The sequence below is a fragment of the Xiphophorus maculatus genome, chromosome 6, assembly GCF_002775205.1.
Source record: "Xiphophorus maculatus strain JP 163 A chromosome 6, X_maculatus-5.0-male, whole genome shotgun sequence".
Lineage (NCBI taxonomy): Eukaryota > Metazoa > Chordata > Actinopteri > Cyprinodontiformes > Poeciliidae > Xiphophorus > Xiphophorus maculatus.
The window spans coordinates 22,778,457-22,800,663 of NC_036448.1; the positions used below are offsets into that span (position 1 = coordinate 22,778,457).

The following is a 22,207-nucleotide window of genomic DNA, read 5'->3' on the forward strand; positions in this document are numbered from 1 at the left end:
GAATACTGTGCTTTGCAGTCACAGACAAACTGTTATCTAAAAAATTTTTTAAAAGCTTTTAATTGTCATTTTTATTGTCATCACAATCGTGCCACAAAATATTGCAATAAAATTCAAAGTCCACGTCGCCAACGACTCTCTGCTCTGATAGAGTTGATTTGGTGTAAAATGAGACGTTTCTGTGTTAATTTATCAAAATGTTTTTGATAATTACTGAAAGACGCAGCAGAAATTTTTTAATAAATTTTGTTCATGTTAGCAGAATGTGGCAGCAAATCAGATATCTTAGCTCTGGTTTCTTCTGTTTTTTTAACTTTTATTTTTCTTTTTCTGGTTCAGGCGTTGAATTTCGGATAATTACTCCCTCTGGTTTTGGACGCTTTGCAGCTGGAAGAAATTGGGTTTTTTTTTTCTTTACTTTTGGAAAGTTATACAAAAAAAAAAAGAAGAGAGAAAAAGAAAAATCTGGTGCATGAGAAGACAAGGAAGGAATGAAGGAAAAGAAGGAGGAAAAGAAGAAAGAAACAACAAAGGAAAGACGGAAAGAAGAAAAAGAACAAAGGAAAAAGTGAAGGAAATAAAGAAGAAAGGAAAGAAAATGAAGAAAAGAAGGAAGGAAGGAAAATCAGTTGCATGGAAAGGCAGCAAAGGAAGGGAGGAAAGAAAAGGGAAAAGAAGGACAGACAATCAGATACTTGGGAAAACGGACTGATAAACATCTGAACAGACGTTTTGGTGGATTTCTCTCCTAATTGTGAATAAAATCTGGAATCGTTTATTTTCCTGAATCTTCTCCAGAAACTTGTCTCAGGAACCCCGTGACTCAGTCTAACCGGATCATCCTGACTCCTTCTGGGAATGAGTAAAGATCCGATGAACAAATGATTCACAGACGGCTCAGACGAATGAATCACATCGTCTGAACGGGGGTGAAAGGTCAGAGCCACAGACCTGGACTGTTGGCCGTCATCTGCATGAGGAGAGCCATCTGCTTGCGCTCCGACAGCGGATAGCCGAACAACAGGTTGGAGGACTTGGACCTTCTGCTGCCGGCTTCCTTCTTCACCTTCTTCTTCTCTGGTCCGTCTTTATCTGCAACAGAATCAAACAAACACTTACAAAAACCCAAAAAACAAATCTTCATTTTCACCCCGATCAGCGAGAAGGTGAACCGTTTTTCCTCCTCCTCTCTTGTATCTGTTGAGTTCGCTGAGAAACAGATGACAAGCGTGAGATTCGGAAAAAACAAGACGGAAAAATTAAAACGGCATTCTCCGAGGTCAGTCAAGCGTCGGCGGCATCCCCCCGCCCGCCCCATCTCCGATCGGTCGACTGGTGCTAAACACAGACATGCTGAGCTGTAATTGGGGCAGATGCAAGGCGAAAACACACACGTGCATGTGGGCGTGTGTGTGTGTTTGGGCGTGTGTGTGTGTGTGTGGAGCAGCAGCAGCAGCAGGTTTTGACTCGAAGAAAAAAAGGAAAAAAAAGTGAAGTTGGACCAATCCCCGCCCACAACTTCTTCAGATTTTGTGCTGTAAAAACTCTAGTTTGCGCTGCTGTCATTTTAAAGATGTGAATAAATGTTTCCAGAGGTCAAAGGTCAAGCAGCCTGTCCACATTTACTAAATCAAATGAGTTTGTGCAGCAAAAATGTTCACTTGTGATGTTATACTTAAAAAAAAAAGAATAAAATTTCCAGATGTCACCAGAGATCAACCTGCACATCATTTCAAAAACATTGATATAAATTAATTTAACTTTGCACAAGATTTGATTGATTTACAAATTTTTTTGCAATACAAAAACATAAGATTTACATAGAACAACCTAATCCTCACAGTAAACCAACATAAATAATAAAAGAATAAAAACAAATGCATATAGAAAACTGTCACAATCAATAAATCAATCGTATGATATATTAAAACAAGCTCAGTAATTTCCATTTGCATGATTTATCATTTTTCTTTCTACCAAAAACTTGATGACTAAAGTCTCAACTAGTTCTTTCTCTGAAGAACTAGTTGAGACTAGTTCTCAACTCAACGACCAGACAACGCCGCGCTGCGCTCCACAGAGGAGGGCTTAAGGTGCGTGCAAAATTTACAGACGTTTCTGTAAATTTTGTTTACAGAAACGTCATAATTAGTTGTTTTGTTTATTTAGTTTGCATATTTTAAATGTCTTCCGCTTTCAGTGTTAAATGTTTATTAGAACTTAAAGATTATTGATCTTTGAGAATGTGTTTGTGCGTCACCTTTATATTATTGGAAAATTGTTTCAAAAACAACCATATTATTGTTTATCGTCCAGCAAAATTTGTTATTGTGACAGATCTACATGCATATAGTCAGAGTTGCATTTATTTGGATAACTTTTTTGAAAAAAAATTATTTTTACTATGCTCTATATTTTACTTTTACTTGAATAATTTTATTAATAAGTATTTCTACGCCTACTTGAGTAAAATTTCTCGATTTCCTACAAACTGAATAAAAATCAAACATGTTTTAAACAAAAACACAACAGACAAAGACTCACAAACGCAGTTTTTGTTAAAGTTTCACAAGCTTTTTAATGAAAGAAACTGACTTGGAAATTTTGTTATTGTGCCTGATGTTCTTTTTCTATTTATATAAATTATAATCATTTTAAATCATTTAAATTTTTAATTTGTATTTTTTTTAGTTTATCTGATTACGTAATTTTTAAATATGAAATTATTTAAATTTAAATAATTTATTATTAGATGTGCACCGATTTATTCCCACAGTTTGTACAAGGATATCCGTTGTGCCTGATGATTTATCAGAAGTAATTCAGATTCAGTAAATCTGAATTACTTTTTTTTTTTAAAGTAATTTCTTGGATGGCTACTTTTTAATTTTACTTGAGTAAAAATAAGTTGAAGTAATGTTACTGCTATTTGAGTTTAATTTTTGAGTACTCCACCAAACTCTGCATATTGGGGGAAAACCTCCCCCAAAAAGCTCAGCACTCATTTTCTAAATTTTCCAGTACAATACATGATGCCTTTATGGAGTGAGATTACTGTCAATAAAAATTAATGCATAGGAGCAAAATGTGTAAATTTAAGTAAATACACATTCATAAATTTAAGATTTGATGAAAAATCTAGTGATTTTATCAGTGAGAAAACAAGTTTATAAGCTATAAATTTACAACTCTGGAACAATACAAGTACAAATCACAATTTTACAAAGGATTTAAAATCTGTTTCTGATTGTAGACGACAACGTTGACAATAACAGCCGTCAAAACCTGGAACTTTCCCCCAATCAGCATCCCAAAACACCAGCAGTTTCCAGTCAGCGGTCTCTGCAAGCAAAGCTGAGAAAACCTCACACTCTCACAGCACCGTACCCAACTCAGGGATGAAAAAACAAAACAAAACAAAAAAACTGCTGCTGGTAACATGGCAACCCCAGACCATAATGCACTGCGAGCCCTGCTACCTTAGCTAGAGTAAGGCGTTCGATTTTGACAGATTATACTCGTAAATTTGTAATTTGTACTTGTATTGTTGCACAGTTGTAATTTTGTAACTTGTAAAATTGTAACTGTCGGTATTTTCAGCGGAAAGGTTCCATGTTTAGACGGATTTTAAATCCCTCATAAACTTGTGATTTGTCCTTGTATTGTTGCAGAGCTGCAACTTTGTAACTTGTAAAATTTTATTCTCACAGATAAAATCTCTGATTTCGCACGTGTCTGTGGGAAAACAGAACAAATACAAATCTTAAATTTATTCACATTAACTGTAGGGATGCAGTTTTCTGGCTGATTGCCGATCTTTTAAAAGCCTGACCTGCCGATTCCGACTTTGGCAGAAACCTTTTTCCCCCCTGATATGTCGCTAAATATAGCTTAACTATTAACTATTGTTAACTGAAAATGTGCAGAAATGACCTGGTGGGCCCATCGGTCAGTCAAATCTCTAAAAGTTAAAGAGGACAGTGGCTGACTTTTAGACCTTTGCTGAGGTTGATACGATCGGCTTCACATGTAATTATCGGCTGATCACCGATCTCCTAAAATTAAGGAAATTGGTGGCGATAAATAGGTGCACCCCTGGTTTTTTGACTTACATTATGCATTTAGACTCCTGCTAGGGGTGCACTGATTTATATCCGTTGTGTCTGATGATTTATCGGCTCAGATGATTTATCGGTAGTATGAGTCTAAATTTGGAAATGTAAGTCAATAAACTAGGGGTGCACCCATTTATCGCCACCAATTTCCTTAATTTTGGTGATCAGCTGATAATTACGTGAAGTCAATCTTATCCACTGATCATATCAACCTCACCAAAGATCTAAAAATCAGCCACTGTCCTCTTCTGCTCTATGTGAGAGAAGTTTGACTGACAGACCGGATCCACCACGTCATGTCTGCTCATTACCACTGCTGCCAGTTGAGAGACTTTCTTAGCGACATTTCAGACAAAACAAATGGTGTAGGTAAAAATCAGCAACTGGTGCACCTCTAAATTGGTAAATTTTTATCGACAGTAGTCATACTCCATACTCGTTCACCCACATATGATTTGAGGGTAAATTTGCTTGATTTTGTAAACGTGTTTGACCTCTGAAAACATTTATTAATATCTGTAAAATGATGGCAGCACAAACCAAAGTGTTTGCTGCACACATTTGAAGAAGGTGGTGGTGAGGTGGCAACTTCTCCAGGTACTCGAAGAAGACAGCAACAGGAAGGGGAGGGGCGGGCTGCAGCAGTTACCTGCGTATATCCTGCAGGGGGGCACTAATCTCTCTCCCCAGGTCTCACTCGACTGGCCTGGGTCTGAGTCATCTACAGTGCAAAGCAGAGAGGAAGGGAGAGAGCAACAGGGTGGGGAGGGGGGTTTGGGAAAGCACTGCATTAACGCTCATGCTCTCACACCCTCCTCGTTGCACATGTAGTCAGACACAGACAGGCGCAGCGGCACGCTCTGCGCTGCAGATTATGAGTCATGGCAACACAGGAGGCAGGAGAGGCGATCCAATCGGGCGGCCGTTCGCTTCCTCCCTTCAGCCGCTCCGCTAGCCGTCGCCCTCAAAGCCAGTTTACCTTTCAGGCCTCTGCAGCACATAAATCACATCTAAACTGGAGGCTTTCGTTCAGCAGGAGGACCACACAACGCCGCGCTGCGCTCCACAGAGGAGGGCTTAAGGTGTGTGTAAACATGCGCTTTGCTTTGTTGTAACAGCTGAGCTACACACACCAACTTATTCATCAGGTCCAGGGTGTGTTTACTTGTCCCACAGCGAAATTCAAGCACTTTTCAAGCATTTTCAAGGTTAAGTTTCCAAACTTTTCCAGCACACACACACAAAAAAGCAAATGAACTGAAAACCCCCCGAAAAGTTTCAGTTTATCACCGTCAGGGACGAAGAAAGCCTTTTTGGGGCCCTAAGCAGATTTTCATTTGGGGCCCCTGCCTCCTATACCAACACCAGATTCTTCATCATTCCTAGGCTGCTGTCTGTGTTGGGGCTGGACGTTATAATAGGTCAGTATTGTTGATTAATTTTTAGATTTAAATATCTGGCAGCCAAACTGGCAGTGTGAGCTTTCCTCTTTTCCAGTTTTCACTCCACAACGTTTTTATATTTTTTTTAAGCAGGTTTGAGACACGATGGCAAAACCTGAACCTGTTGCTGCGCATGTTACTCAACAGGTTGTTGCTAGGTAACCAAAGAATGAGTGAGTTGCTAGGTAACCAAAGAGTGAATGAACCTTGCTTAGCTAGCCGTGAGAGGTTGAGCTGCTAACGTCTTTTCTCTGCCTAATTTCCCAGAATGCTGTGCAGTTCTGACGTTCAGTGACTATTCTATCAGACGTTTTATCCATTGATATTGATCTCAAGTTTATAGTGATATATATTATTGATTTATTGTCCAGCCCTGCTTTGTGTAAAATACCTGCCATCATTTGTAATTCGCTTACATCATACCAGTGTTGTTATGGCTATTGATTTTAACCTTACAGGAGTAGAAATTATTTAAAAGCAACATAAACTGATAAACACTAAATTTACAGTAAACTAGTTTATTTTCTTGTATTTCCTCAACAGTGGCATCAGCCATCAACAGGAGGAGATTAACCCATTATTTAAGTATAAAAACAACATAGTTTTTCCATGTGTAATAGCAATCAGTTTGTATTATTCAATATTATTTTAAATAAATATATATTTTATTATGTTAGCTTGGTGCTCTTATCTCTTCATTTTGTTTTGTTTTTCAACCATCCAAATGTATATCACTGTCCTAAAAATCCAGGTACGTTTGAACTTAAGGTCCTGAAGAAGCAAATCAGAACCAAAACATCAACTAACCGTATTCAGAATCTGATTTGGTGTTTTAGCCTACTTCATGTCGTCACACTGGTTCAAAACAAGTGACTTCTTGCTCTGACGAGTAAAAATGACTCAAAAATATGGTTAATTACACTTCATTCAGGATTTAGTTAAAATATATATTTTTCTTGATATTAATGAGGTATGGAAGTTTTTTAATCTTACTGAAGTAGATTATGATTTTAAAAGGCTTTTTGTGTTTAGTGTGATTATTTTAGTCTGGTATTTTACATTTACAGGTATGATGTTTGTTGCTAAAATGTTCTATTCAAATCAATTTGATTGATTAAAGTGAGAAGAACAACATCCATAAAGCAGTAAATACTTTTACAGAATATTTTTGCTATACAATCAAATCATTATATCAAGATTTTAATTTAATTCACCAATCATCACTTCTTTGTCATCTTTGACTTTAACACTAAAATATATAATTGTGCATCATATTTTCAGATTATAGCTGCACATATCAGTGCAGCTCTTTCCAACTTTACAATCAGAACAATCTCTGGAATCCACCAGCAGAGATTTTGACCTCGTTTGGATGTTTAAAACCCACTGAATCCACCAGGTGGCAGCGTGGGGACATGGCAGTGAGCCAGCTGAAAGGCAGTGTGAGGCAGTGACTGGGCTTACCGGTGTCCGAGTCCCGCTCCTCCGTCCGGGGCGGACTTGTAGTGAAGGAAAGCTTGCGCTTCATGGAAGACTTGGCTTTCCCTTCCTTTGCCAGCAGTTCACTCCGGTCCAATTTCGGAGTTTTGGTGAAAGGCGACAGCTTGTCTTTGCTCTGTCGGAGCAGAGAGCATCGTTAGAGAACTTCAAGGATTGGAAAGTCAGAATATCAAACAATTATTTAGTAAAATAAACAAACTGCTTGCAGACGGAGCTTCAGGAGCAAACAAAACAAGCAGGAATATGACCTATATCCAACAGGAGGGATGAGAATATCAACCCAACAACGCTACGTCTGCCAGACTCCTTCAGGAATATACAAATCCTCAGTCAAGTGAAAAATCAAACATCTCTGATTGGAAACTAATCAATTAGAAATCAAGTCTGGTTGCACTGGTGCAAATTTTTCACACCCATAATACTGTATTGTGTGTTAAAGTGAATTTTTTCACAGTTAACTGTTTTGAAACAAAGACTTTAAAAACATTTTTCAAAAAGACATCTGTAATGAAGGACAGACAAACAAACTGGATGAATGAACATATGAATGTTCATTCATCCATCTAGTCTAAAAATACAAATATTTTTCAGCAGTGTAGTTATCAGACCATTTCTTGAATTTTGAATTGATTTTATTTCATTTTATGCTTCCCCAGACTTTTAAGGGCTGTGCTTTTAAAGAAATTAGAGATAAACAATCAATTTAACTGATAAAGCGGCTTTTTAAATAGTTTGTTTGATACAAAATTTAGTTAAATCTCCTCCTAAGTGGCTAATGAGTTTATTTCAAAAGCAAAAACCTTAAACACTCTGGTTATTTACATTTCTTTCTTATTAGAATATTTAGATTAATTCATCCTATCCGCTACATCTGATTGGTTTAATTTAGGGCTGAACTGATTCTGGTGTTTTGGCCGATACCTTTTTTTAATTTATTTTTTTAATCTGAAAAACCGCTACATATAGCCACAAAGTTGTGACAGAGCAAAAGAGGACAGTGGCTGGTTTTCAGACCTCTGCAGAGGCAGATAGGATTTGTGGATAAGATCGGTTTCACATGCAAGTATTGGTCGATCGATTTGTTGTTGATCCTCCAGTTCAACAGAGAAATAGTTTCACCAATCATCCATTAGCACAACATCTGCATAAAATATATAAAGTTGATATAGCTGGGAGCAAACAAGCATGTAAAACCAGCAGCATTAGTTACTTATCAGTCCTCCGATCTGATTGTAAAGCCCTTTCAGCTCCATTACTTTTATGGAAGCACTTTGGTGCAGTAAAATACATTTCTGGCAGTAAGAAAATGTCTGCAGTGTGGCGCGTCTTTGATCTCGGAGAAGAAATGTGCCAGCTGTGCAAAGCTGGAGCGTCTGGCGATGTTGAGAGCAGAAGAGAGCTAACATGTGAAGGACTTTTGCTTTAAAAATAAGGGCAGAAACAATCTCTCCTTTATCTAGGAGAATAACTAAAAAGTGTGTTGGATAGGAAGACGGAGAACAGCTTGCAGAACAAAACAGGGAAGCATGTCAGAGAATTACTTGCTTTAGTAGAAACTGTCCAACCAAAACATCAAAATAAGCAGTTTAATTAACTAAGCTGCACCAAGACAGATTGATTTAACCAACCAGCTATTTTTAGTCATGCTGTTGGTCTGAGTTTGCATATTTTCAAACACAAAGGTCATACGGAACAGAGTGAGAACACTGAAACTAGGATGTGTTCCCTGTTTGGCAGCCAGATGTTATTTTTTATGGGATGTTTGTTCACAAAATGTGGTTTCAAATTAGAGAAACGTTCATGCAGATAATGCAGACATGTAGATGTTTAGAATGTTGTCACATCACAACAGCAAACTTCCATGCATTATACTTGGATTTGGAAACAGCAGACAGGTGACCAAATACAGTGAATTTTAATTAGAAACGATTAATCTGATTAATCGGCAATTAATAATTGTTAACTGGAGTACACAAACTCTAAAAAAGGCAATTTTCTGAAAGAACGCCACACTCAGAGCAGAAATAAAGCCATAATTGTACCAAAAAACATATAAACGTTGCATTTAAGATTTAAAAACCTTTGATTGTAATCATTTTCCACCAAAAACTTCTTAAGTGGTATAGTTTTAGCTTCACCTGGTTCAGACTTTGTTAGTAAATCTCCCATTACTTACTTTTTACTATGCAGAAAAAAATAAAATAAAATAAAATATTTTAACTCAAGAAGAAAGTTGCTTTTTTGTCATTTTTAATATTTTATACGACTTAGCTACAGGTGCATATTGTAATGTATTTTAGACTATTTTTATTTTCTTTTTAATAAAGGGATTGTATTATTTGTATCGTTTAATGTATTTCTAATATTTCATAAAAAGGCTTAAATGAAAAATTTGCGGATTTTTAATTAGGCTTTTTTTATTTGATTAATCGTTAAAATAATCAATAACTAAAGTAATTGTTAGCTGCAGCTAAGCCTATCGCAGTAAGCAATTAATTAATCACACAGTAAATTAAATTAGCTCAATAATTTCCATTCTGATTATTAATATTCTTATTCTTCTTATTCTTATATTATTTATAGACATGGAAATTTATTTTTATTTATGGTTTCAGTTGTGTGTGCTTTTTATTTTCTTTCCTTGTGTCGTTTTTGGTCGTTTTGTTTTTATTTTGGATATTTAAAACGTCTTCCAGTTCCACTGTGTTCTGTACAAAATTGAAGTTTGCACTATTATACCATCATCATTATATTGGTTGAAAATGGTATCAAAACAATATTATTGTTTATTGCAATAATTTCAAGGACAATTTATTGTCCAGAAATTTTTTTTATCGTGACACACTGTACTTTACGATTATACACCAATCTGTTTGGGTCTATTAAAAGCTGGCTGAAATTAAGTCACTTTAACTTCATTTTAGTGGTACTAAAGTAGCTAAGAGTAAACTTTAGTGGTTTTGTTTACATACCTTCTTCCCCGCCTGCTTATCCACCATGGCTCCATCTCGGTCGCCCCCAGGTTTGGCCATGGTGCGGCTCCTGACTAGCTTAGACGCCTACAGCACAGCCGGCTCATCATGCACCTGTGGAGCGAAGACACAACACCAATGAGAAGGACTTCCACCCCACTACCACTTCCTGCCAAAAACAACTCTCGATGTTTTATCAGACACAAAGAAGAGATCCCACAATCGCACAAAAAGCTACAATCAAACATTGTTTTCCTTGCGCGGCTCACAAGGTTCACTGCCACCGACTGAACTAGGGAGGAGAGAAATGATACTTTCACATGTTGCTGTTTTTCTTTTCTTCAGAGCAGATCAGAAGTGAGGGATTTTTATTGAACTTTCCATTGTACCAGAAGAGGTTGCATGAATCACGGCTTTAGGGACTGTTCAGCCTCTGAGAGGAAAACGTCCCACACACACACACACACCCACGGTATCACTACTTCTGCTGGTTGATGCGACCGAGCTTCGCTCTGATGTGGTTGATGACAACAACAGAAGAGTAGCCGAGTCGTCGCAGTGCTGCGTGGGCTAACTCCAGCTGAACCTGAGCTAGCTCGTCACATGAGGATCGCCCTCCTCAGTCATAAGACCCTGAATGAACTTTCCCTTCTTCCTTTTTTACACTCACACAGTTTCATTAAGCAGAAGCAGTCTGCCGCTCTACACATTGAAATGTAAGTTAGGAAACTGAAGCGCCACTGATTAGCTGCTACCAAAAGGACTGGGAGAGCCCCATTACTCAATATGAACGCAAAGTACTTTTTACAACATTTTACGGCTGACGATTTCTTTTTAGAAGAAGCACAACGGTATGCTTTAAAAAAAAAAAAAAATCTAGTAGTAACAACAAAACATAAAAAAGACATAAACGACTTCATTAAATACCACAGAAAAATCTATAAAATACATTTTTATTTGACTGAAATTATGAATATTTGAAACGGCATCATCCAGCAATGCAAAATACCACATTTTATTTTTAACTGATGACAAAAACTTCATCCAAAAACCAAAGGAAAAATATTTCGTTTATGGTAATATTTAAAGGCAACATGAACTGTATTTGAATCAGGTTAAGAACATTTTCTTCTTCTGGCTAACGGGTGAAAGAAAAAGGATTTCTGACGATGCTAATTAGGTTACATTTTCATATTAATGTCAAGCTGCATCTCCTCCTGAATGAATGTAAAAGCCTAGATATCTTCTGCAACAACTGGATTTTTTTTTCTCTTTTACTCAATGTAAAAGAACATGCTGACTATTCTGAAAAAGACATTTCATACTTCATAATAAATGAAGTACAGAACTGCTGGGAAGCCCCACAGATGGATTTGTTGCAGCAAAAACAATAACCATCTGTAAATCTTGATTGGATGGATTTTCAGGTAAAATCTGGTGATAATCAGCACAAGATTTGGACTAGTAGGAGAAGAAGATGAGGAAAATAATTTTTTGTTGCGTGTAAAAATGTTTTTCCTCCAGTGATCTTTATTTTATTAGGTAAAAGTTATCTGTGGATATCTACAGTCTGCTATGCTGCTGCTCCAACCAGAGCTGTATTCTCTCATGATTAATAAATGAACTGTTGTGATACGTTTGTTGAGTTTCGGGCAGGAATGTGATGCCATAAAAGACTACCTTTAATTTCAAAGTGTTCCTGCTCAACACCGGTGGTAGGTCCGACATTAACGATAACATGCCTTTGCTTAATTTTACGTTTTTAAGCAGCTCCAAAAGTAAAATCTCTATCAACGTGTTTCACTTTTTATTATATTATTTATTTATATTATATATATATATATGTATTTATTATACAACCACTAACTAATGTATTTGTCTTTACTCCGACGCCCCTAAACAAAATTAAATAGAGCTGTTCTCCAACAAACCTGGAGGGCCAGTACTGAAACTGCACAATTTTGTAGCTTTAGAAAATGATAATACTTGACAATGGAGAACAATCCCAAAAAAAAGAGATACAATCCAATGTAATGGTTTAGATCTGAGGATATTTATGTGGATAAATGGCCCAGCCAAAGTCCCGATCTAAATCCAATTGAGAATCCTCAATCCAGGACTTCATGTTTACACAGACGTTCTGTATTCAATCTGACTGAATTTGAGCTATTTTGTAAAAAACAGATACAAGTCGATACATACATAGCCCCAAAATACTTGCAGTTCTGACCTGAACTTTCAGAAACAGAAAGATAATTACAAATACAGCCTTTTATTAAAACACAAAGAACAGTCCTAGGATTAAAAGACTGATGTCCGGAGCGTGCTGTGGTGACGCAGGGGGTTAGAACCCGCGATGTCCTCGATGCGGACGTTGCGGGTTCGACTCCCAGTCCCGGCGACCTTTGCCGCATGTCCTCCCCCCTCTCCTCGCCCTCTTTCCTGTCTTCCTACTGTCGCAAAAAATGCAAGACACTAGCGCCACAAAAACTCTTCAGAGAAAAAAAAAGAAGAAAAAAAAAAAGACTAATGTCCAAGGGTAATATTGAGCTAATAATCAATGGACTTATCTTTAGTTGCATTGATTACTGCAAGAGTTTCTTTGCAGGTCTGCCAAAGTGCTGCTGCTGGTGTTCTGACTAAAACCAGGTAGATAGAGCACAGCCCTGCCTAAAGAACCTACGCTGCCTCCCTGTAGCTCAGAAAATATGATTTAAAAATAATTGTAATAGTTTATAAATATATTGATTGGCTTAGCACGGTTTCCCCCAGAAAACTTGCTAAGCTGGTGGTTGGGCACTAGGGCAATCATTTATCCAGAGGCCCATCACGTTTATGAGTTAAAAAATGTTTAAAATTGATAGGAAATTTTAAAATGCCACTTGATAATTATATATTATTGAAAGATTGTAAGGTTAATACCTGGACCCCAACTATAAAGTTTTAAAAAATGCAAACATTTTAAAAAGACAAATAAATAAGCAATGGCCCGCCAGGCTTATAATACACTGGGGAAACCCTGCTTAGAATCAAATTACATTAAACATCTGCTGTTGTTGTATCAGCCTTCCAGACCTCTCTGGTCTTCTGGTTCTGGTTTTGCTCTGCATCCCCAGAACCAGAACCAAACATGGAGAAGCAGCAGCATTCAGTTTTAAGCACCACAAATCTGGAGTAAACTTCCTGAAAACTGCTGAAACCCTGAGTTCCTGCAAATCAAGGCTAAACCCACCTACTTGGAGTCATGAAGTGTTGCTGTGTTTTACAGCCCGTCATCATTTTTCCTTAATTTGCCACTGAAATGTATTGCTTTGTCTTGCTTGTTTGTTGTTTTATATTCTTTCTAATCATGTAGAGTATTATGAATTTCCCTGTTGCTGAAAATGTAGCATACAAATCAAACTGAATCAGACTGGTTCTGCAAAGCACTGAGCTGAATGCAAAATCCATTAAACAGTGATTATATTTTTATTTGTAAACCTTTTCTAAAGCTATAGATCAGTTTCCTTCCCTTCACAATTCTGCACCAAATAGTGTTTGTCTGCCAATCGGTTATTTAGATTACTTTGGTATAATAATCATCCTGTAAAAACCTGCAAATAAATAAATCCTGAGAGACACCAGGAGATGGACTTAATACCAACAGAAATTTGAATAATCACTTTTATCTGTCACAGAAAGCTTAAAATCATTTTTAAAAAACTCTTAAAACTAAACTCTAAATATACAACAGAACCATCTTAATGCAAATAAAAAATAAAATCTTACCAGCATGGCAAACAAAAGCTAAAATGGAAGATACAGTAGCACGAACATCACAGTCATACTGGACCACAGTGGGAATAAAAGCAAAAACATTTCAGGTTTAGTCTGCCAAGGCTTTTATAGCAGAACCGTGAACAAACAGCCACACTGTGGCACATAAAACGGAGGAGAAAAGGCTGCCGACGCTGCAAGTGCATTTTACGGTGAAGTCTGGGTTCATCCTGGATATTAAAAACATATTTTGTCTTTGTAGTGCAAAATTACTGGATGGACGAACAAAACACCACCGTTTGGAATTGTCTTCTTCCCAGACAAACACACTATAGATTTAATCTCCTTTCAATGATTACAAATCGACTTTCAGATTTTTTTTCCCACTTGCTGTTTCTGATTAATGACAAAACAAAAGCATAGCAAACATTAAATTAATAGAAATATGTCAGATGTACTTATCCAGAGTATTGCAAAGCATTGTTTTGCATGTATTCAGCTGTACAAATGGGGCTGTACAGGATATTTGAAACATTACGAGTACCAACACACCGCTAAAAAAACAACATTGTAATCATATATTATCTAAAAGGCTGAGAAGAGCTTGACATGCAGTTTGAGTTCATTTTATGTGCATAAAGTCAGGCTGAAATGATTAATCGTATGAATCATGATTTAATTGGTTGTTGAAATAATCGTTAGCTATTTTAGTAATTGATTAATCATTAACTGAAATATACAGACTCAAAGAAAGGTCATTTGCTGCAAGAACAACACACTCAAAGCAGTAATTAAGTCAAAACTGTATAAGAAAATATAAACAAATTGAATTTAAGATTAAGAACTGTAAATATGTTCTACCCAGAACTCCTCAAGTGGAATAACTTTAAGTTCACCTGAGTCAAATTCTGTACAAATAATCTCTAACCCTAAGCACCTTTTGCTCTTAAATTATTAATCATTTAATCCAAGAAATAATCTACGGATTGTGCCTTCAGTGTAAAAATGCTAAGTCGAGAAGAAACATGTCAATGTTAAAATCTTCGTTTGCTACAAATGATCAAACATACGCCAGAGGAATGCTATAAAATGTTTAGTTTCTCATTTAAAACAGAAACTGTATTGTTTATTTGCACATAATAATATATTCTAATATTGAATGAAAAAAGCTTAAGTTGTTAAATCTGCAGAAAGTACCAATTTTTTTTTTTATCCAATTAATCGACGAATTGTCAGAATAATTGATTACTACAATAACTGTTAGCTGCTGCCCTGGTTGCGTGTTGCCAGGTAAAATCTTTGGCACAAGCCGGCTCTGCTGAGGCCAGTCACTCATTAGTCAGCAGATAGCCAGTATGCAACATCATTGTTATTCAGGCAGCTGAAAGCCAGAACCGAGCCGCTCAGAGTGGGTGTGTAGGTAGAAAGCGCCGCTACAGAGAGGCCAGAACCAGAACGAAAAACACAACACGACAATACGACTCCAATCTGGCCCAGAAAATGAAAAGGAGGAGGGTGTGACTATAATTACAGACGTATTTGGGAACTCGCCAGTTTGGCGAGATTTACATTCGCTGCGTTTCACGAGCAGCTAGGGGCTGCGTAAGCCCCTGCAGGCCCTGCCATTAACCTCGGCCCGTTTCAAGTCCAGATCAAACCCGTCCTTGATGACTGCTTCGGTTCGCAGAAGCTCCAGCTATGATTACCCGAGGATTGGATTGAGCACAGTGAGAGCAACAATTACCTACTCCAACTGATGGTAGTAGAGAAGACGGACATCAAATGCAGGGTGACGTACTGCAGATGAAGCAACGTTTAAGATGCTTGGGAATCCTCGTTTCCTCTGCAGTACAATAAATAACCAAGCAGGAAGGAAGAAAATACTGAAGAGACATAGAATGTCAATTAGAACTGAAACAATTAATCGGATTAATCAACTACTGAAATAATTTAGCAATCGATTAATTGACAACCGGTGTATATAGACAAAATTTCCATTTGCTGCAAGAAAAACATTCAGATCAGTGATTAAGCAAAAACTGCATAAAATATACAGTTCTGTACAAATGAAGAGCCACTGCACTGAACCCCATTGAAAACCTCCTGGTTATTCCAACAAATATTGATTTCTGAACTTTTCCTGAGTTAAAACATTAGTATTGTTGTTTCTAAATGAATATACATTTGTTTTCTTTGCATTATCTGAGGTCTGAAAGCACTGCTTCTTTATGTTATTTTCACCATTTCTCATTTTCAAATAAATACTACATTTTTGTTTGAAATTTCAGAGACATATTGTCAGTAGTTCATAGAATAAAAGAACAATATTCATTTTACTCAAACATATACCTATAAAGAATAAAATCAGAGAAACTGATCATTTTAAGAGGTCTCTAAATTTTTTCACACATACAGTATGTATTAACATTTTGCATTTAAGATAAAAACAAAGCTTTGTAAATATTCTTTAGCCAAAATGGTTTGGTTTTAACTATCGTTCTTAATTGTGAACATCCAGTGGCAGTGACTGCAGTAAGTCAGTGAAATGCATCATCCAGTCTGAGTCAGATCGTAATTATAATATGACGTTCTTGTGATCCAACTTCACTGGTTCCCAACTAACAGCAGCCTTTTCCCTGTAAAGCGGCAACACGTTGGCCTTTCAGCTCCTGGATGAGAAATTATCATATAATTAACTGTTCTAGCAAAACTGACCAATACCGATTTTTTGTTTGGAAAAAAATTAGAATTTATTGAGGCAACCATAAATCAAAAATCTTTAGTAAGTCACGATAAATGATACGAGAATTGCCCATCCCTACTGCGACCCAGGCTTTTCTTTTTTATATTGCAAACTTCCAGTGGTAGTAGCTGTGTTTCTATTAACCATAAAATAACAAACTGTTATTGTGAAAATAAATTTGCTTAATGGAAACACAGTAATTTCTTAGAAGCTTTTGATAAGAAGTTTTTTGAGCTAGGATAAGGTAGTTTTTCCACTTGTATCAAAATGTATTTATTAGCATAATTGGATAGATTTGCACACATTTCTAGGCCTCTTGCAATTAGCAATAATCAATTAATGGCATGACAAAATTTAAATAAGCTTAATTTCTATTTGAATAATTTATTGTTTTTTTCTTTTCGTTCTATTTCTACCAAAAACTGGAAGACAAAAGTCTTCAGTCTAATGAATAGGTCTCACCTTGTCTTTTTTGGAAGCACAATATTGTTTACAGATGCTTCATAATTAATTTTATTTGTTGACACTTTAAGTAGGATGAAACAACTGCCATATATAGTTGGTGTTTAGGTCTTGTTAATGACGTTTACCATAAACCAGAGGTGCACCAATGTATCGGCTAGCTGATTTATCGGCCAATCGATTTCCTTAATTTTGGGTGATTGGTAATTGGCCAATTTTTACACGTGAAGCCGATCTTATCCATTGATCTTTTCTACCTCAGCAAAGGTCTCAAAATCAGCCACTGTCCTTTTCTGCTCTCCCGTGAGAGGTTTGACTGATGGACTGGCCCACCAGGTCATGCTGCACGTTTACAGTTGACAATGTTCACCCCACTGTTGCCAATTCAGCAACTTTCTTGATATATTGAGCAACATTTCAGACAAAAAAATTTGGTATCGGCTAAATTCAGAATCAGGAGTTTAGACTATTTTAAAATATCGGTAATTGGCCAGAAAACTGCAATCGGTGCACTCCTATCAAAAACACAATGACCTTGTCATATTTTCAAATTTCCTGTCAACTTTAAACATCTCTTAACTCAAAAACACAGTGGGCTGCTGGACAACTGACATAGTGATCCTACCAACGGGCCTAGCAAGTTTTATTTATTTTGGATATTTAAAATGTCTTCCAGTTCCAGTGGTGTTAAACCTTTATTAGAATTTAAAGTTTATTGATCTCTGAGAATGTGTTCTTGTATTATTCTGCCATTACTATTATATTACTCGAAGATGATCTCAAAACAGCGATATTATCATTCATCCCAATAACTTCTGGGACAATTTATCACCCAGCAAATTGTTATTGTGACAGGTCTAATACACATTTGTAATGGAAACGCAGTTGCTGACCGCAGTAAGTCGGTCTCTCTGAGTCTGGACGCACTGAAAACATGATGTTCTTATGATCGCGACTAACAACAACAACAGCCATTTCCCTGTGGAGCGGTAGCATGTTGGCCTGACGGTAGACTCAGCGTCAGAGCACGCATGTCTTTCCAGGAGTGAAGCGGTTTTGGGGAGTTGGTGGGGATGCTGGTGTGTGCTGAAAGGAGGTGAGGGGGGTATCGTGTTTTTAACTGGGATGGATGGAGAGCGCACGAACATTACGGTAACCTGATCCAGGGACTGCAGGATGGGGCAGGGAGGGAAGAGGGCTAAGAATAGCATCGAGGCTGACACACGGCTCGCAGAGTACGTCGCCCCCAGCAGCAGCAGCAGCAGTAGCAGAAACGTTACTCCACTACATCTTCCAGAGCACCGCCTGCTGCGCGCTCTCACACGCCATGTGGAAAATACATGTGATACTCCCCCTCCCCCACCCTCGGCTCTTCCATGTGGCTGCACTTAAAACCAGCTGCAAAAAGCATAATTACTTTAAAAACAATCATAAATGGACTACAAGTTAAAATGTTGTGCAAAAGGGGGGAAAAAACAACACAAACATGGCATTTATAGGGTTAGACTTCACATCAGACGGCAGGAAAGTCTGCTGAAGGAGACTTGCTGCAACGATAAACAGCCAGTCACGTGGAGGTGGTCCTTCTGCTACCAGGCTAAATGATGGGGGAGGTCTCACTCAGCTGCACACACACTCCCAGTCTTCGTCTCACTCCTCCTCCTCCTCCTCCTACCCTGACTGCGTAATGAGAAGGAGGACAAAGCCAGACGCAAAGGCACGATTATGGAGACTGAGGGAGAGAGGGGAAACAATACCCAGCAAGAACCTGGAGCTTTTAAAAATAATTCAAATTAATGTCTTGGGTTGTTTTTTTTTATATGTATAATTATACAACGGAACAATAATAAAATCTGTTTAAGATTTTATCATGCTTAATGGACATAATGTGGAAAATAATTTTATGGTTTGCCCTGCACACCTATGCAAGCCGGAAAAGGAGCGACTGAACATGCAGCACTCTAGAGAAAAGAGGATGCGCCCACACAAAACTGAGATTAATAATCACTGACTAATCCTGAAAAATGCTTAGATTAGTTGATTAATAAAACAATTATTAGTCACAACCATGAGTTCAAGTGATTACAGCACACGAGCCTTGATCCAGTTCTGGAAACTAGCAGTTTTTGTCTTCAAGTGTGAGATTTTTAAATGAAATCAGTTTTTATTCTCCCCCAAATTCTTTTTTTTTCTTTCTTCTGCATTCCACTTTTTTCATCCTAGTCATATTTAATGATCCAAAAATCCTGTTAATATGGCGTCAATGACTAAACAGGTCCATATTCATGGTTATAACAAGCTTAGGGCAGCAACTTGATTATTTTGGAATTGATTAATCAATTATCCTGACGATTAATCTGATTAAAAAAAGAGCACACTCTGCATAATAATTAAATTCCAAATAAACATTTTTTTGCCTATAACATTCCTTTTGTAAATCTGTACCAGATGAAATTAAATCTATGCCACCAGAAGATTTTGACTAAAACATATTCCCAGACAAAGGTATTAACATTTTCCAAATATGTTAAATGGAAAATATTAATATTTGTTGCAGTTTTGGCTCAATTACCGCCCTGACTGTTTTTTATCAAATGGTTTGTATGCGAGTCTTTACACGCCAGTTAGCGATTAATCAATTACTAACTTGGTTTACAACTCAGTAATCGATTAATCACGATTAATCACTTCAGCCCTGGTTTATTTTGAGGCGACACCCGTAATAATGGGATGTAAATCAAATAGTTTTTTTGTTTTTATGGAAACGATGTTGGAAAAGAGCCCACATGAATAAAAACAGAAGAACATTTGCTTTCAATTTAGACGGCCCTAAACAAGGTATTTAAAAGTATTTTGCCGTCATTTCTATAAAATGTCTAAAACATTTTGAGCAAAATAATCTCATGTTTTTCCACAAAATCCAACACCAAAAATGTCTCATAAGGAAAACTGCAAACAGTAAAACTTTGTTTTTACTGTTTGCAAAATATGCACTTCCATAAAGATCAGGACCTGATTGGTTTTATTTCTTTAATCTGTCCCAGAAATCTGCAATAAAGTACATGACTGTCAGAGTTTTGGTGGTGTGCTGACAAGACTCCCAGAAAACTTGATACGGCTCATGAAAACTGCTCAACCTTGTGCTAAACTTTTACTTTGGAGGATGTTGGTGTTTTGGTGAATCAGTGAATTACATGAGATTCTGCATTTAGTTGTGCATTTTCATGGAAATTATATGGCTTTATAGGATTTTTTTAAATTCATAAGATAGAAGTGTTGTTTAGGTGAAAGAAGGAGGCAGAAGCAGCTGCATTTATGCTCTAAACGTAAACCAATTCAGCTCTAAATTACACAAATATCAAGCACTTTATGGAAATGACCAAAACCATTTTACTGTAGTTTGACCAACTTTAACACCTGGACAGGCTCCCGTACATTAACTTTAAATTTTTTAAAGTGTGACAGTTAAAGTGTACCTTGTCATTTTCTTTAGAGTTTGAGTTTAATCGACTCAAAAAGGTAATGTCAAATTAATAAATGTTTCTTTGGTTACTTGTGGTCTTTGTTTATTTCCAACTATTTTTCATTATTAAATATAGGTGATCTTTAATTTTTCCAATATAAATTTACATAAATATCATTAGAGCAATTATTTCTTGAAATATTGCGGTACAAATCGGACACACCCCATATATTACAGAGAACCTGACAGGAAGTGCTCCAACTGTTCTCTTTGTACAAGTTTCACACAGGAAGATAATTAACGTTGCACCATCTTCATCCTCCATTTCCTGTCTAAATAAGCACAAATTTGGTTTAAATTGTCTAAAGGTTCATATGAAGAGCAAGGGAAGAGTCTATGAAAGGGTTGACCAAACTTTACAACCCTGAGAGATATTGTAATAAAAATAAAAAGCTGTTTAGAGCCACAAAAATAACACAACTAAAAATAAAATAGCTTGTTTTTATAAGGCCTACTATAGGAGCTTGGTATAGATTTTTAACTATTTAATTTTTTAGGTTTAAAACATTTTTTTCAATGACGAATAAAAATTTAGAAAAGGTCAGCAATTTGCCAAAACCATTGGCAAAGAAAACATGACTTCATATAAAAGGATACTCTTTATGGTGTTCGTATCACTCCTTTGGAAAATGTTTTGCATGTTTCTTGCAAAAAACGGCTAGAAAAAAAAAACTGCTAGCACTGTCATTTTTAGCATAATTGGTTTTTAGTTTAAAAATGTTCAGTTCTTTGGCATTTTTGGCCAAAGTTATCAAAAAAGTCTGTAAGGTTTTTGAGGTTGGAGTGTATTTAATCATATCGTTTATCACTGATCAATTATCATAAATGTCTTACGATAAGAATTTTGATTTATCGCTGTCACAACAGATTCCGTAAAGTCTTACGATTTTTTTCCACCGTTTGTCAAATAAATTTTAAAATATGATTAAATGTAGTTATTGTGTGTAAGTTAGTGATAAAAATTGCTTCTTTTTATGACCACTGCCCTAAAGTAGCACATTACTAATGTGCATGTTTACAGCACATTTCAGCAACGAAGCAGTTCAAAGAGCTTCACATCATAGAAACAAAAACACAAAAACTCACGTTAAAATACACCATACAGTCAACAATTGAGAAAACCAGAAGTTCGGGTTCAGATTACACTGGTCAGCAGCCAAAAAAATGTCTGTGGTTTTTCAACTGTTTTAGGGTAATTTTGATGTGCTGAATCAAATAAATAAATATCACATTGGTTTTGCTCAATCAGGTCAACTTTCTGAACTATGGATGCAACATGATGAGCATTAAAAAGCATTACTTGTTCTCACATATGGATCGGTTTCCTGATAATCTGGTATCAATGAGTGATGAGCAGAAGGACAAACTCCATCAGGACAGAAAAGAGATGGAGAATTTTGCACAATGAAGACATAATGTTCAATTTACATACTTCCCCTTATCAGTGTTTATAATTCAGTTTACAGAAATCCAAGTTTGTAACATTTAATTAATACACTGTTAGAAAGTACACTGTGTTTTTTTTTCTCAGAAAACCTTTTGCAGATGAGAAATTGAAATGGGGAAAAAACTGATAATGATTTAATCAGCAGACCGTATTTCTCAAATCAGCATAAAAACCTGACCTGGTTGAGAAAAATGGATGTCATTTTTGAATTCAGCTGTGCAAAAATAGTCCTAATTCAGTTTACAAA

General features: G+C 36.6%; 1 protein-coding gene across 2 annotated transcripts in view; it reads right to left on the reverse strand.

The window, feature by feature from the left end:
- ankrd12 (ankyrin repeat domain 12) overlaps positions 1 to 22,207 on the reverse strand; it is a 53,530-nt gene that overhangs the window by 12,618 nt on the left and 18,705 nt on the right. The window contains exons 2-5 of one of the 2 annotated variants that reach the window (XM_023335523.1): positions 10,030 to 10,143; positions 7,022 to 7,172; positions 4,765 to 4,836; positions 952 to 1,092 (exon numbers count right to left, since the gene is read on the reverse strand). In XM_023335523.1, the coding sequence (XP_023191291.1) occupies positions 952 to 1,092; positions 4,765 to 4,836; positions 7,022 to 7,172; positions 10,030 to 10,089 (424 nt within the window). In that variant the 5' untranslated portion in view covers positions 10,090 to 10,143. The remainder of the gene's footprint in view (positions 1 to 951; positions 1,093 to 4,764; positions 4,837 to 7,021; positions 7,173 to 10,029; positions 10,144 to 22,207) is intronic. The other variant, XM_023335524.1, reaches the window with a different exon arrangement.